Source organism: Etheostoma spectabile, chromosome 5, assembly GCF_008692095.1.
Source record: "Etheostoma spectabile isolate EspeVRDwgs_2016 chromosome 5, UIUC_Espe_1.0, whole genome shotgun sequence".
In the NCBI taxonomy this organism is placed as follows: domain Eukaryota; kingdom Metazoa; phylum Chordata; class Actinopteri; order Perciformes; family Percidae; genus Etheostoma; species Etheostoma spectabile.
The window spans coordinates 25,002,921-25,019,216 of NC_045737.1; the positions used below are offsets into that span (position 1 = coordinate 25,002,921).

The 16,296-nt window shown below is 39.9% G+C and overlaps 1 protein-coding gene across 3 annotated transcripts in view; it reads left to right on the forward strand.

Annotated features, from left to right (window-relative positions):
• Positions 1 to 16,296, forward strand: part of pnpla7b (patatin-like phospholipase domain containing 7b) — a 38,157-nt gene that overhangs the window by 7,469 nt on the left and 14,392 nt on the right. For all 3 annotated transcript variants that reach the window (XM_032516565.1, XM_032516567.1, XM_032516564.1), the window contains 13 exons: positions 1,036 to 1,195; positions 1,737 to 1,817; positions 3,514 to 3,642; positions 4,256 to 4,336; positions 5,752 to 5,872; positions 5,962 to 6,039; positions 7,615 to 7,697; positions 8,361 to 8,510; positions 10,539 to 10,616; positions 12,344 to 12,549; positions 12,658 to 12,789; positions 13,588 to 13,711; positions 15,903 to 16,092. In XM_032516565.1, the coding sequence (XP_032372456.1) occupies positions 1,036 to 1,195; positions 1,737 to 1,817; positions 3,514 to 3,642; positions 4,256 to 4,336; positions 5,752 to 5,872; positions 5,962 to 6,039; positions 7,615 to 7,697; positions 8,361 to 8,510; positions 10,539 to 10,616; positions 12,344 to 12,549; positions 12,658 to 12,789; positions 13,588 to 13,711; positions 15,903 to 16,092 (1,613 nt within the window). The remainder of the gene's footprint in view (positions 1 to 1,035; positions 1,196 to 1,736; positions 1,818 to 3,513; positions 3,643 to 4,255; positions 4,337 to 5,751; positions 5,873 to 5,961; positions 6,040 to 7,614; positions 7,698 to 8,360; positions 8,511 to 10,538; positions 10,617 to 12,343; positions 12,550 to 12,657; positions 12,790 to 13,587; positions 13,712 to 15,902; positions 16,093 to 16,296) is intronic.

The following is a 16,296-nucleotide window of genomic DNA, read 5'->3' on the forward strand; positions in this document are numbered from 1 at the left end:
CCCCACCACTACACAGCACCCTTTTTTTCTCCACACATTGTATAATTTACACTTGAAACGATTAAACAATCATCAAAGTAGTTGTTTCAGATCTATTGTGACAAGTGGAATCCACCTTTCCTGCTTGGGATACAAATAGAACACCAACGCATAGTAGATTTACAATTAACTGGACATGATGTGAAAGACCTAAGTTGATCCAAGTTGACTATGGTTTGACCATGTTGGGGGACTTTGTTGATCTTAGTGAGCATTCACACAGCACGCGTCGGCGGTCAGACGGTACGGCAAAAACACGGGTCTTTCCATTCATTTTGAATGCGGGTAGTGCAGTTAGGCCGCCGCGGGGTGATGGCGGTTTTTGCCGTCTTCTATTTGTCTCCTTTCTTCCTCTCTTTCTCCGTCAAACTGCCTTCAAGTGTGCTCGGAAACTTGGAGATCTGTAAACGATCTGATGTCAACAAATAGTAGTGAAATAAAAAGTCTACTTGTGCTACATTGGGGGCTTGAAGAACACAACAGGATGTCACACAAATGGGCCATTTCATTGACTAATGGCCCACCCCCACCTCCTCCCCGCACAACACTGCAGAGCATCGCCGTCTATTGTCTTGATGAAAGAACATGGCATAATGAGTTGAAGCTGAGCTCTTACCACGTACACCAGCTCCTCTTCTTCCTCGGTTGATTTTCTGATAGCTACTTTAGGTGTGTTTTCTGTGCCCAGTGGCTGATACACTGCATTTCAATAGAAGTCTGCAACATGTATTATTAAAACACACTTAGCAGTAACTACAGGACCTACCAGGACTGAAATCTTAATATGAAATCTGATTTTCTTGATTAATGAAATGGAGCAAAGACCATCATACTATATCTGTTGATTGTTGTACATCTGTGGACTCAGAATCTGAATTGGATTTGGTATATATTTTATATGACACAGTACCTGTAGTGACAGTGACTAATACATGTGTGGTTATTATCATTAGCAGTAATAGAACTACACCGTTTGTGCACGTGTGTTGTAACAAGGGTACTTGGCCACTTCGAGAAGCCTCTTTTCCTGGAGCTGTGTCGTCACATGGTGCTGATCCAGCTGCATCAGGGAGAGGGACTCTTCCGACCGGGGGACACTGATGACAGTATTTACGTGGTTCAAGATGGCCGCCTGGAACTGTGCATCCGTGAGAGCGTAAGACCACCACAACACCTGCTGCTTCACAGAAACCACCAGAATATTTCACACTCAGCGATTAGGATCAGGATTAGTACTTCTTGCCTTTGCTGTTTTATGTGTATTGAATGAATGAATAATATTTTATTATTGTGTCATACATGAAAGAAAAAAATACCCAGCCTTCATAGGCTTACAAGACAACATTATTTACAGCAAGGGACCACATACCAGAATAGCAACAAAAATTCCATATATTAAACAAACAAACCTTTTAGTCGTTTTGCCCATGCTTTACAGACAAAGGCCACCAACTTATGTACATTCAATTTAAACAACCACTCAGTTTTGTGCACCAAACATTTCAGGATTTTTGAGCAGACATTTAATTTAAGATAGGTACTCTTAACTCTCTTAATAGGCTCTTAACTCCTAATAAGAACTATATTGTAATGACAATATATGAGTGATCAGTGAGGAAAATGTCAAAATTGTGGGAACCGCTACATTTGTTGTGACTGTCGTTCTGCTCTCATATTGTGTGTTTTTTTTACTGCAGGATGGTACCGACGCTGTGGTGAAGGACGTGTTACCAGGAGACAGTGTTCACAGTTTGCTGAGTATCCTGGACATCATCACTGTACGTCTTCATCCTCATATGTAATGCGGCTGTATTTTTTTTTGGAAATTAGCTGTCACATTGCACATAGTCTTGCATAGCCAGCACTATCTCCAGCGCTGTGGAGTAAGGTCTGGCTACACCACACATACGTTCCAGGATAGGAGAAAAAAAATGCTTTGGGTTGTTTGCATTTCTTTAAACCCATCTTAATCGTTTTGGGCGGTGCTAAGCAACGGACGGTGGCTTTGCAGAATAGTCTAGGGAAGGAACTTGTTTTGGTGGAACATTTGCATCCTGCACAAGAAAATGTAAATGTGCTGTATTTATATAGCGCTTTTCCAGTCTTAACAACTGCTCAAAGCACTTTTACATCTGCAGGATACATTCACCATTCACACACATTCATACATTGTATGGTGGCACCTTGGCCGGGGCTGCCGTACAAGGTGCCACCTGCTCATCAGATAAACATTCACACACATTCACACTCCGATGCGCAGCACCGGGGGCAACTCAGGGTTCAGTGTCTTGCCCAAGGACACTTCGTCAATGACTGCAGGGGCAGGGATCAAACCACCAACCTTCCGATTGGCAGGCAACCGCTCTACCACTGAGCCACAGCCGCCCCCAAAACTCCACATACAATAAATAAATTAAACTAAGTTAACTGTTGACACAATACAGTAACGTGAGTTATTTAAATTAGCTGATACATGGTTAAACCTCATTGACTCCTCCACAGCAATCCCACCAAACGTCCCACTTAGAGAGGAAATGCCGTAAACATATTCTTTGTAAATCTTTATAAAGAGACACAACCATTCTGACAAAGAACCGAGCAGGCCTGGCTTGTTGCACAATTGAAATTTTCTTAAAAACTTGCCACTTTCAGCGTGTAGCTCGCTAGCTGGAAGTTTCCTGAAGGCAACAGAGTTAGACAAAGGCAACACACAAGGAGCAGGAGGTGAGGGACGTTGGCCAGATGTATTGGCGATTATTCTGAAAATTCGTTAATAATGCCTTTTTGCATTGCAGGACCGGGCGGTAGTAATATTTATGCATAGGGTGCAAAGTAAAGCAAGATGGTGCATTACTAAATCCGCCCCTGGAAAACACACCTGCCACAACATAGTTGTGTCACTCACCCGAGCTGCTGATACTAGCGGTCAGAAACAACGGTGTGATGAACTTAGCGGAGGTAGTCTTGTTTAAATAAGCGATAAGGAGACCGCTATGGATGACATGCTTTTAGTCCGCAGGGCCTTGAATCCGCTGCTGCACAGCTGTTTTCTTGTTTATTCAACGTTTATTATAATTGACTATGTCACGTGTCCAATTTTCACCATTTGACAATGCTTGCCATTTGTTCCCCAGCAGTACACAGTGTGAAGTAGATTGGATAAATGGTTTTCAGAATATGCAAAGGACACAAGATATACAGAGATTTCTTTATTAATAGATACATGTTTGACATAAACACTTGAAAAATAATCTCATTTTTAGACTTGTTTTTACTGGAATGGTTGGAAAAATTCTGTGTCTCATTATATTGGTTTAATCATTCATTACATCAGTCCTTCTTTTATTCACTTTTTTTATTGTCCACATTTAGTTTATCTTGTTGTACAATTTAATTCTGTTTTGTGAAGATTCTTATTACTCACAACATTATTCTTTCTCCACACACTGTATTACTGTATTATCTGTATTTCAGGGCTATCCCGCACCTTACAAAACAGTGTCTGCAAGAGCTGCAGTTGCCTCCACTATCCTGCGACTCCCAGCTGCAGCCTTCCAATCAGTCTTTGAAAAATATCCTGAAACTATGGTCCGTGTCATCCAGGTAAAGTGTCCACTGACAACGAGAAGTAACTATGGTCTGTGTCATCCAAGCCAAGAGTCCATTGACAATGAGAAGCATCCAATTTATCAACTCAGATTAACAAAAGCACTGGCAGCTTCAGAGTATGTATCCAGATTTCCTTTTGTGGCACTGCATTCCAAATATGTAAAATAACAGAAAAAGTTCTGAAAAACAGAAACGTTGTGCGTAGCTACAGTAAAAATAGTTTGTTCGTGCAAAGCTGCTCAGTTAATAAACTTCTAAAAAGAAAAGAGCTTCAATTAATTATAAGCTTCCTTTTTTATGCTTTAAACACGTTTTTTGAAGCTTGCTTATCCAAGTGCTGGTTAATAAGTACATTCACATACTGTATGTAACACATGACCAACCCAAACAACATTTTTAAACTACTAGACGGCCAGTCAAACATGCATGTTGTTTATTTTCCCACACAATTACATAACGCTGAAATTACAAACGTAATTAAACAGAAATACAACTATGAATCACATTCTATGGACATTTTCTATAAAAATATACAGTCATACAACTGTTAATACAAAGATATTTCTTAGATTGTAACAATATTGCTTGTATTTTCTGTCCTCTGTAGATCATCATGGTGCGTCTCCAGAGAGTGACCTTCCTTGCCTTACACAACTACCTTGGCTTGACCACTGAGCTCTTCAACCCGGTACGGTTTTATTATTTTTTAAATTGTGCTCCAGACTGTGTTTTGACTGATATGGATTGTGCAAAGATGTTTTGATTGGATTAAACATTGATTTTATTATTCTAGTAGCAAAGAATTAAATTCTCATGTGCAATTTAGATTGATACTTCAGGTCATTTAGGCATGTGGGGACCATGATGCTTAGCCTGATATTCCAAAGCATCTGTTGTCGGCAAGATGTGGTTTGGAGTATTAATTCTTCTTTCTCAAGGTTTTTTTTAAAGTTTGCAATACAAATAAAGTCATTATTATTGTTATTGTTATTATTATTATTATTATTATTATTATTATTATTATTATTATTATTATTATTATTACATCAATCTGGAACAGTACATAAAACATTTTACGAGTGTTAAATTTAATAACCCTAGGCGTTTGCAGTTTCCTGAATCAGAGTTCAGATCAGAATGTAAAGTTGAAGTCCCCAATATTCTCTACACAATACATAGAAAAAAAGATTTGAGACAGTCAGTGGATGTTTAAAGCTCTTGGACATTCTTTGTGTTGTTAAATAGCACACACTTAAAGTTACTATCCAAAGATGAAGCTAGCTCTAAGGAAAGATTGAAACCAAATAGTAGTATAATAACACCATCTACAGTGTTGTGCTGCCTGCTTGGCAACTACTAGCTGGGACGGAGGTTCCTTCTTTTGTTAGTCTTCCCAAGGTTTCTTCGATGTCTATCCTTGCGCTGTTTTTCCTGCGCGTATTTACTTACACTAAATTGAGAGAGGTGTCCTTATTTCATGTTTAGCTACTGTGATTGCAGTTGACTCAAATCTTCATTTACTCATATTTACAGTATTATCAGTATCTGTCATGTTCGGTATCAAACTGAGCATGTTTATTGTTTTTAAATCCACTACATTATTTAACTAAAGTACACTATGATCATGTGCTGCAGATCTATCTGTTCAATCTGTAGTGTCATGTTGCTGATCTGCATTATTTTTCACAGGTTGATTTTTTTGGGTCTCTGTAAATTATAGAGTGTGGTTTAGACCTACTCTAACTGTACTGTGTCCTGAGATAACTCCTGTTATGATTTGACACTATAAATAAATTAAATTGAATTGATTTAAAGTAATACAGTAGAAATAACCTTTTGGACCACTTGACCCAATCAAGCTAATGTTTGGTGCCAAGACTCAACATCTTCATTTTTTAAATCCCTCTCCGCAGAAGTATTTCTATAAAGCTTTAAAGGATTTGATAGCGTTGCATTCCTAGAAGAGTTTATGTGACAAAAGCTAAAACTTAAAACTTCATACCCATGATGTCAGAAATGGACCACAGCTAATTCCACTACATAAATGTAACCTTAGCACATATTTAGAAAATGTTTAAATATTGATTTATGTGTGTGTTACAGGAGAGCCAAGCCATCTCTTTGGTGTCGCTGGCCCATGTCCTGGGTGAGGGTCATCCACACAGAGGCCCCCGCAGGCAGCCTTCCCACTCTGATGATCTGGGCTCCGAAAAAAGTGACGCAGGTCAGAAACTACAACATTCTCTCAGATTTTCACTGTCAGGCTGCTGTAATATGTGATTGTAAAGTTATCTGATTTCTTGTTACACACAGAAAAGTCCAGCTTCTCGGACATGTCAACATCTAAATACAAGAAATCTCGCTCGCAATCCACCCCAATGGCTGTTACAGGTATACTCACACACAGCATCACTTTTATACATATACATATTGTAGATGTTTTGATTTTCTTTACTTTCTTGTCTTGGTAGGACAGATGTGATGAACTATACAAACTCTGCATGGTACTGGCCATTCTTAATAGGTATAAGTTATATTATAATGTTTTTAAGGGCCCTGGAACAATATGCATTAACCTTTTAGGACAAACATTTAGAACATTTGCAGTAGCTTTTCCTTCTAATGAGCTGAAGAGAAGTCAATAAAGAGTAATCTGACTTTTTGTCAATTCTATGCGGGCTGATTTGAAGTGTTTTAGCAGGTCACCAATAATAAGTTGTTGCAATTATGAAACCAAATAACCAATAATTTCCCACTTCTGCAACTTATTTTATTGCTTATTTTCTCATGTGCAAGTTTTATGCTTATCAAAGAATTAAGACGGATTCTTTTCAAAGTTAAGAACTACACCATAGCACCTTTTAAATTATGGTTTTAATGACTTTTATGACTGATCGTTAGCTGTTTATAATGCACAGCATTACGCAATGCATTAATTATTTATTTCTCTACTTATTCATATTTGTACCATATCTGTGAATTATCTTTTTATGTGCTACCCTTTGTGCCTTTTAAAGGTACGGAAGAGGATTAGGGCCACATGTGAACATTTAATTTCAGTTCTGAGAAATAAAAATAAAGTCAGAAATCTAACTTTATTCTCAGAATTCTTACTTCAAACTCAAAACATTTGCACATGTGGCCCTAATACTCTTGCATATAATTGCCCCTTGGGGACACATAAAGTTATTTTAATTCAACTGAAAATCTGACAAACAAGTTGCCAAACCTGAATCAAACTATTTGAAAACTTGACATGAAGTCATTTAGCAAAGAAAGGCTTCCACAAGATATCTGAGTTGTTATGAAACATGAAAAATCGTTTTTTAAATGCTCCCCCAGTTTAAACTAGAACTAACAGTAGCATTAGCAGGTCTCTACAGCAGGAATCTTCAACCCTAGGGGGGTCTTCAGAGTCATTGCATGGGGGCCTCCAAATTATTTTTAATTTTTGAAAGTTGAATGAATCCAACTTATTTTTAGCAAATATAAATCCCCACTGAAGATAGGCTAACAGGCCTTTACGTAAGGTAGTCACTAAGGTGGCCATCCACGGATACAGTTCAACCTAAGGATTCACTGTGCAACATGTATACATTAAAAACATGATTTATAAATCTTGGCTACAATTCTAAAGCTATTTTAAAAGTTTAGTATTCTGTGCACTAAAGAGGTATGTATATAGGGTTTAGGACGCCCTACATGTTATTGTAGGCCCAGTTTAATATGCAACTTCATTTTATACAATATATGTAGTAGGGGGTTCCTGCTCCATCTCTCTTTCAGTTAAGGGGTCCTTGGCTTTAACAATGTTGAAGACCCCTGATCTACAGTACAACAAATACTGCAGCCTCTGAGACGCTTGCACATCTGGTTATAATAATAATAATTGGGTCAATGAGTATTGTTACTGATACTGAACCTTCATGAGCAATATGATGACTGTGAACCTTTTGTGTTATGCAGGTGACATGTCAGTGAACCTCAACAAAGTGTATGAACAGGCCAAAGTTGACAAAGAGGACGCTCTGGCTCACACTCCTGTAAAGGTCTCTGGATAAGGATTTTCTTTCTTGCACTTGCTGCTGGTTTGAACCCAAGTGTTGAAAATCTGGGGCCAGTTACACAGAGATATATTTTGGACTAGTGGTCTAGTGGCCTTGATTAGTCTAATGCAAGTTAGACCATTTAAAAAAAATTCCCTTTTGCACCAAATGACAAAAACAATATATGTCATAATAAGTTATCTGACAATGTTGTGGTGTGAGTAATCATAAGGAAGAGAGTTTTAGAGAGCACAGGAGCCATGCACAGCCGTGAGTACGTCATCACTCGTGTTAATTTGTCCAAGGAAACTGTCCTGCCAAAGAAGCCATTTTTATGTTGTCTGACTCTTCTGTCTTCCCTAATGACAATGTCCTTGTCACTGAAACTCTGCCAGCGTTAAAGGACTGAGCATCAGCCATGCTTTTTAGTTGTGTATTTGTGTGATTAAGCAAATTATTATACCACTTTGATGTAGACTTAGCCCAAGCAAAATAATACTTATTAAAACAGTGCAATACAGTGTTACACAGTGAATTTAATGGATCTTTTTAGTACACTGCATAGGCATATACAGGTTAATTGTTACTTTGAATAAGGACTTAGTTTGTGGTTAAGTGCCTTTCTAAAGGGCTTGAAGTCTTAATTACACTTTTCTGTCTCCTCAGTCTATTCTAAAGAAGAGTGTGACAATGCAGGACACTCCATCAGCCGTTTACTACTATAATGATGCTGGGGGAGGAAATCTCCAGCATAATAAAGTTAATGTCATTTTCCAAGCTGCCAAAAAGGATCTGCTGAAGGTCCTCCAAATACAGGTAAGTACAGACTGTATACAGTGGTGTGAAAAAGTGTTTGCCCCCTTCCTCAGTTCCTGTTCTTGTCAGTTTTGTCACACTTAAGTGTTCGGAACATCAAACAATTTAAACAATAGTCAAGGACAACACAAGTAACACAAAATGCAATTTGTAAATGAAGGTGTTTATTATAAGGTGAAAAAAAATCCTAACCCATGGCCCTGTGTGAAAAAGTGATTGCCCCCTAAACCTAATAACTGGTTGGGCCACCCTTAGCAGCAACAACTGCAACCAAGCGTTTGCGATAACGTGCAATAGCTTTTACAGCGTCCTGGAGGGTTTTGGCCTACTCATCTTTGCAGAATTGTCCTAATTCAGTTACATAGAGGTTTTCGAGCATGAACGGCCTTTTTAAGGTCAACACACAACATCTCAATAGGATTCGGTCAGGACTTTGGCTAGGCCACTCCAAAGTCTTCATTTTGTTTTTCTTCAGCCATTCGGTGGTGGACTTGCTGGGGTGTTTAGGATCATTGTCCTGCTGCAGAACCCAAGTTCGTTTCAGCTTGAGTACACGAACAGATGTCGGACATTCTCCTTCAGGATCTCTTGGTAGACAGCAGAATTCATAGTTCCTTTTATTACGGCAAGTCTTCCAGGTCCTGAAGCAGCAAAACAGCCCCAGACCTTCACACTACCACCACCATATTTTACTGTTGGTATAATGTTCTTTTATGAAATGCAGTGTTCCTTCTACCCAGATATACTTGGACACCAACCTTCCAAAGAGTTCCACTTTTGTCCATCGGTCCACAGAATGTTGTCCAAAAGTCTTGGGGATCATCAAGATGTGTTGTGGAGAAATTGAGACAGCTTTGATGTTTCTTTTGCTCAGCAGTGGTTTTCTCCGGAACCTGCCTGCAGGCCATTTTTGCCCAGTCTTTTCCTGATGGTGGAGGCATGAACGCGACCTTAACTGAGCAAGTGAGGCCTGCAGTTCTTTGGACGTTGTTGTGGGGTCTTTTGTGACCACTTGGATGAGTCGTCGCTGCGCTCTGTGGGTATTTTTGGGCGGCCGCCACTCCTGGGAAAGTTCACCACTGTTCCATGTCTTCGCCATTTGTGGATAATGGCTCTCACTGTGGTTCACTGGATTCCCAAGCTTTGGAAATGGCTTATAACCCTTTCCGACTGATAGATCTTAATTACTTTCTTTCTCAATTGTTCATGAATTTCTTTGGGTCTCGGCATGATGTGTAGCTTTTAAGGATCTTCTGGTGACTTTACTGTGTCAAGCAGCTCCTATTTAAGTGATGCCTTGATTGTGAACAGGTGTGGCAATATCAGGCCTGTGTGGCTAGAGAAATTTAACTCGGTGTGGACAACCACAGTTATAGTATGTTTTAACAAGGGGGGAAATCACTTTTTCACACAGGGCCATGATGGTTTGGATTTCTTTTCACCTTTAATCATAAACACCTTCATTTACAAATTGCATTTTGTGTTTACTTGTGTTGTCCTTGACTATTGTTTAAATTGGTTTGATGTTCCGAAACACTTAAGTGTGACAAACATGCAAAGGAACAGGAAATGAGGAAGGGGGCAAACACTTTTTCACACCACTGTATATCCGTTCAGCACAGAGTTCACCGGTTTGAAATATATATTCCTAATTCTTGTTTTAAACAGGGGGAAATGTAACAGCAACAGGGAAATACTATAAAACCAATCTGTGAAAAATTACTAATAATAAATATAGTTTGTTTTGTGTCAAACTTAAGGCCCATGGAACAAACCCGGCCCCTCACAAACTTTGATCTGGTCCGTGTATCAATTCAGGTTCACAATAAATTTTGGCCAACCTAGTTGGGCGCCAAACCAAAAAAAAGGAAACAAATTTTCACTAATGTCTTTCTTATTTATCAGTGAGGTTTAGGTGATCTGGCAACAGTTTTGTAATTATGAATCCATGTTTGGTCAAGCAGTTTTAACTTGACGCTTGACAAATACATTTCCCTGTGTTTTTAATATATACTGCTTTTTTATCAGGACGCCAGTCTGCTGGAGGGAAGGGTGAATCTTCGGCAGGTCAAAGCCGGTTCTGTTGTGGCCCAACAGGGAGACCAGGTCAGACGCAAACTCACCTCTCAGTGTGTTGCTACTAATACTCAGTTTGGTTTAGACCTCGGGTGATGCTAGGTAGAGCATGCAGGGGACAGGACATGATTCAGATTACACCGTGGTCATAGCCGGTTGGTAATTTGGTCATTAAACAACCAATTCACTTTTTTTCGTTCTTTTACTCCGTCTGATGATTTCACTCTCACCGTGAATACTCCACACAATGAGCAGCTCTGTAGAAACATGGCACAATCAGAGATTCCATGGTCTTTGTACTAGGGAGATGGCATGGTAAAGTGCGTTCAAGGTCCAGTCCAAATTATTCAGACATTTCCGTTCTCATCTCCGCCGGGTAATGTCTACATAAGTTCAGGTTTGCAATGCGTGTGTGAATGATGCTCTTGAGGAATAACAAACTTTCACTTTACAGATAATTGATTTATTCATCTCCCCCTAGTACTTGTAATGGCATTTGCAAGTTTGGTCCGCACCTGAAGTAAAACAACCACTCAGAGCCAAGGAGCCTTCATCACAGTGTCAGTTGCTGCTCGTGAACTCCCATCGAACTGTCAAACCAGGCAGCTCTGATTCACTGATTCAAATATGAATTAAGATTCATGAGCAGTCATTGCCACTGTGTTAGAAGCTCCTTGGCTCAGATTGGTTGTTTTCCTTATGCCATTAGCAGCACCAGGAGGAGGCAGAGGAACATAATTGTTTCATAGATTATCTGATTTGTGTAGTACTGTCAGTATATAGTGACATTTTTAGCAAAATGACTGACCAGTATGGACCAAATACAAAGTGTGGAATGGAGTTGGAAAAGTTACCAGTTCACCTCTTGGACAAGGTGCCCTTGAGCAAGGTACTGAACTCCCAACTCCTTGGGGCACCTTTCCATGAACAGCCCTCTTACTCTGACCAGGGTTTGCGCAGGGTCTTAAAAAGTCTAAAATTTCAAAATACAAATTTAGGCCTTAAAATGTCCTAAATTTGCTAAAGTATTGTGATTTAGGTCTTAAATAATTCTAACAGGTCTTAATTTTCCTACACGCAATGCTCATTAAAATGGTCCTGCAGCACTTTAGAATGTTTTTTTATGCGTTTTCTTTCACTAGTCCAAATATAATTTGCTGTATTACAACGACAAATTAGACCAACATGCAACTTATTTTGCAGCCAATCCACTTCCGTTTTATTGTTCTCTTTCGGATTGTACTACAGACATAAAACGGATTTTATCTGTTTCAGTTTTATTCATTATGGTCTTAAATTTGACATGGCGAAACCTGCAGAAACTCTGTCTGACATCCATCCAACTAGTGCATGTATGTAGGTCCTGTCCTGGGCATGTGTGTATTTCAGGCCTGTGTGTAACGTTTGTACCAACAGAGTGTAAAATGCAAATTCCCCTTGAGAGATCAATAAAGTATGTCTTTTCCTTTTTCTTCTTTAAGGTTAAACAACAAACAAATTAAAACTCTGTGGGTGTTGGGGGAGGAATAGAAAGGGCATTTTGCTTTGCCACTGATTGAGCAGCAGTTGATTGGTTGAAAGTTCCAAAAATGAATTACACATATAAGAAATCAAAATTTGACAAATATTCTCTGCACTTAGCTTTTTTCCTCCAGGCTTTTTTGGGAGATACCACATTCCCTTTTTCCCCACAACTTTTTACATGGATGTGTGTATAATCCTCATTCTGACTATTTCTTGTTCTTCTTCTCTTACAGGATGTCAGCGTGGCATTTATCATCTCGGGGTTGCTCCATGTTTACCAGCGTATGATAGACCGTGAGGAAGAGACCCTGCTGTTTGTCACCCACCCAGGAGAGATGGTGGGTCACCTGGCTGTTCTCACGGGGGAGCCCCTTATCTTCAGTGTCCGGGCTCACAAAGACTGCTCCTTCCTCTCCATATCCAAGGCCCACTTCTATGAGTAGGAACAAGCTCACAAACAAAATTTTCGTTAGGGTTCCAGTGTGGGTTTTTCCTATCACAAACAATTTAATGCAATACACAACAATCTGTGTTTTCAATATTGCAGAATGATGCGTGAGGATCCCAGGGTGGTGTTGAACGTAGCTCACACTGTGGTGAAGAGAGTGTCGCCATTTGTCAGACAGATTGACTTCGCCCTGGACTGGATGGCTGTGGAGGCCGGCCGTGCCGTCTACAGGTATCTGCTCTATGGATTAGCTTCTTACTAAAAGAGCCACTAATATCAGTGGGAATGCAATATATTTTATTTAGATGAGAAGCCTTTATAGGCATTATCTTACAATTAATACAACAAAACAGACAGTTTGATGGCATTGAGCTAAAACGGACGAGCAGCTGGATATACTCTCATCTCTTTCATCTAAAATGTTTGATGCTCCTCTATGTCAAAACTTTGACTAACATTAGGTTAGAGAGCTAATTTACCTGTTGGGTAGTCTCACATTGTCAGACATTCCTCCACAGTGCTTCAGAGGAGGGTCTTGCTTAGTCTATTTCCATGACCTTCCACCTCCGGGATTGCACCATTGCTATTACCGCCGTTAACACTTCTTTGGTGTTGGCGTTCTAAACTGGTGGATTTATAAGGATTATGGTTAACTGCTCGTCAGATCTCTGTAGGGAAAATCCAGACAGCTAGCTAAACTATCTGCCTCCACAGTGCTGTGATAGTGCGGCGTCATGCTGATTCTGTATCTATACATTGATGTCCAATGTTCTTGTGTTTTGGAGACTCTAGAACAACAAATAAAAGGACGTAACCAAGAAAACAAGACATGAAGAAGTCTATTATGTCTGTTGTTACACTCATGCAGGGAAAGTGACAGCAACAGAGTAAACTTTAATAATTGTACAAATTATTAAAAAATCTATATAAATATGAGAAATAAAAAATAAAGTATAATTAAGTGGATTAAATGATTCTAGTGTGTTTGTGTGGTAATGTTTCATTGTGTTGTTTTCTGATTGTTCTCAGACAAGGAGACAAGTCGGACAGCACCTTCATCGTCCTCAGTGGCCGTCTGCGCTCTGTCGTCGCACAGGATGATGGGAAGAAGGAGCTGGCTGGAGAGTATGGCCGTGGGGATCTAATCGGCGTGGTGAGTAGGGATAGGGAACGTGTATTTTTTATTGATATTGACACCATGTTTGAGACTGCTTAGCGAGCCTTTATTGATACTTTTCTATTATTTGGTGGAAAGAAGAGGTGAAAAATTCTTAATCTTAACAGAACCATTATTGCAAAAACTGTGAGACTGTGACTCTTTGATTTCTTTTCTCTCTGTCGTTGTTTTTGTTTTAACAAGCTGATGAAGCGGCCCACAGAGCGCTGCTCTGGGTAACAGTCTGAATGTTTTGAATGATTTGCGTTGGGGGTGGGGCTAGGCTTTACGCACACACTGACACTGTGCTCGTAAATCCTTTTTCCCGTTCGCGCACGTATCTATTTTTAGACATAACGTTATATGATCCACTAGTCTCACAGCAGTATCGATAAGCTCGAACCTGCTGGAAACTGCTGATAAGACACGATCTGTATATCACTTTTTTTAGGCACTTCAATTTTATTTATAGTGTCAAATCATAACAGGAGTTATCTCAGGACACTTTTTTTGAAATTCTTTATTATGAATAACCCGTGTCACGTTTGAGGGGGTCCTTAGCGACATAAATATAACGTACAATCACACTTAGACACAACAGTTAACAAAACAACAGCCACAAACAAAAACCATTAGGACCACGCAATCCCATTCAAGTTCGAGGCAGAGCAAGAATTAAACTGGATATTAGTAATAATATTTGAAGTGGTGGTGACAGCATGTTGTTGTAGAGGTGTTATGGACAGGCACAGTTGGTTCTGTAATAAGAAGACAGGGCATTTTTAAAGGAGTGGTAAGATGAAATGAATCAAATTATTTACAAACAGAGTAGGTTCAGACCATACTCTATAATTTACAGAGACCCAACAATTCCCTCCCAAGGGCAACCATTTGGTGCGACAGTAGCGAGGAAAAACTTCCTTTAAACAGACAGAAACCTCTGACACATTCTGGCTGGGCGGCCATCTGCCGCTGCCGGTTGGGACACAGAGACACTTTTACAGATATGGAGAAATATGATTTATAATAATTTCAACAGTGGGTTTAGAGATGGTCTGATGCAATTTTTCCTTCCCAATACCTGATTCCGATACTGTTAGGGGCTAGTTCGGACCCAGAATTCAGAGATTTCACACAACCAAACGTAAAGCAGTCTTTAAAGGTTTTAATAGAAAAAGTGAACTTAGAGAAACAATGTAGGTTGTGTTAGGACAACTGGTCCGAGTTCTGAGGTGATTCCCCCGATGGGAGAATCCAAGTAGTTACGTGACTCGAGGCAGACAGGCTGGGATGAGTACACAGATGGTTACCCAGAGGTTAAAGATGAGGCTGGAGGGTGAGACTGAAAGCATGCAGGCACAGCAGAGGAAGCAGCAGGTCTGAGCGGTAACAGAACAAAGACACAGGTTAAGCATGAGCAGAAAAACAAAAGGACAAAACTAGAGTGCAACTAGAACTCAAAGCCAAGTTACCACATGGGTAATAGCTAACAAACTGGCGCCGAAGCGGTGATCAGCCCCGGTTTAAGTATTGCTGGATTGAATCTTTTAAATGAGCTGCAGCAGTGATGAACGGCTGTGCAGTGATGAATCGACCACGCCCCTTGACCTACATTCCTCTGAACACACCTCGAGCTCTCCAGGTGGAAAAAAAACAGACAACACACTGACAAACAGGGAAAAACACCCAACTTAGGGACGAGAGAGAGCTAACCATAACAGATACATGAACTTGCGTAATGGCCAATACAAAGTACCAATACGATACTAATGTTTTAAAAAAATACATGCATTTATATTGTGTTTGAACAGCTGTATACTACTATCCCTGTATGGATGTGATATGATTGCCATCGTTGTTGTTTGGCATAGCTCAAGCTAAACTCTTTATCAAACATGACCAAATACACAGAATACATATCATGGAACTTTCTTTTAATATCCAGTTTGAAAGTCATCAGTACGGTAAAATAATGTAAATAAACTTTAAGGAAGATTTTCTTCTAGGCTAAATTACGTGGTATGGGATAGCTACACACATTTGAGTATTCGTCAATTCCGAAACCAGCGTTTAGGCCGTATCAAAGGCTTGTCCGATTCTGATGTCAGTATCGGAACAACTCTAGTTGGTATGATGAACAGTGATTAGAACTTCAGATTTCAGTACACCTGATTTGTGGCTTGTCCAGGTCGAGGCGCTGACCCACATGAATCGAGCCACCACAGTACACGCTGTCAGAGACTCTGAGCTCGCCAAGCTACCTGAAGGGGCTCTGAACTCCATCAAGAGGAGGTATCCTCAGGTTGTCACCCGGCTGATTCATTTGCTGGGACAGAAGATCCTGGGCAACATGCAGCAGGTCAATGGGCCTCTGGCTGGTAACTACATGCTGTGGAAGAAAAAGTTTCTATCAGGTCCAATTCAGTGGCTGGTTCAGAAGAGTTTTATTCACTGCTCAGTGGAGACAGAAGTTCTCAAGAAGTTGTAGGATTCTCTCTGACCAGAACACGTTTTAAGCCAGGGTTTTATACAAGGTTACAGGAAACAACAGAGTAATCAAACGCTGATTGTCAACTCATAAG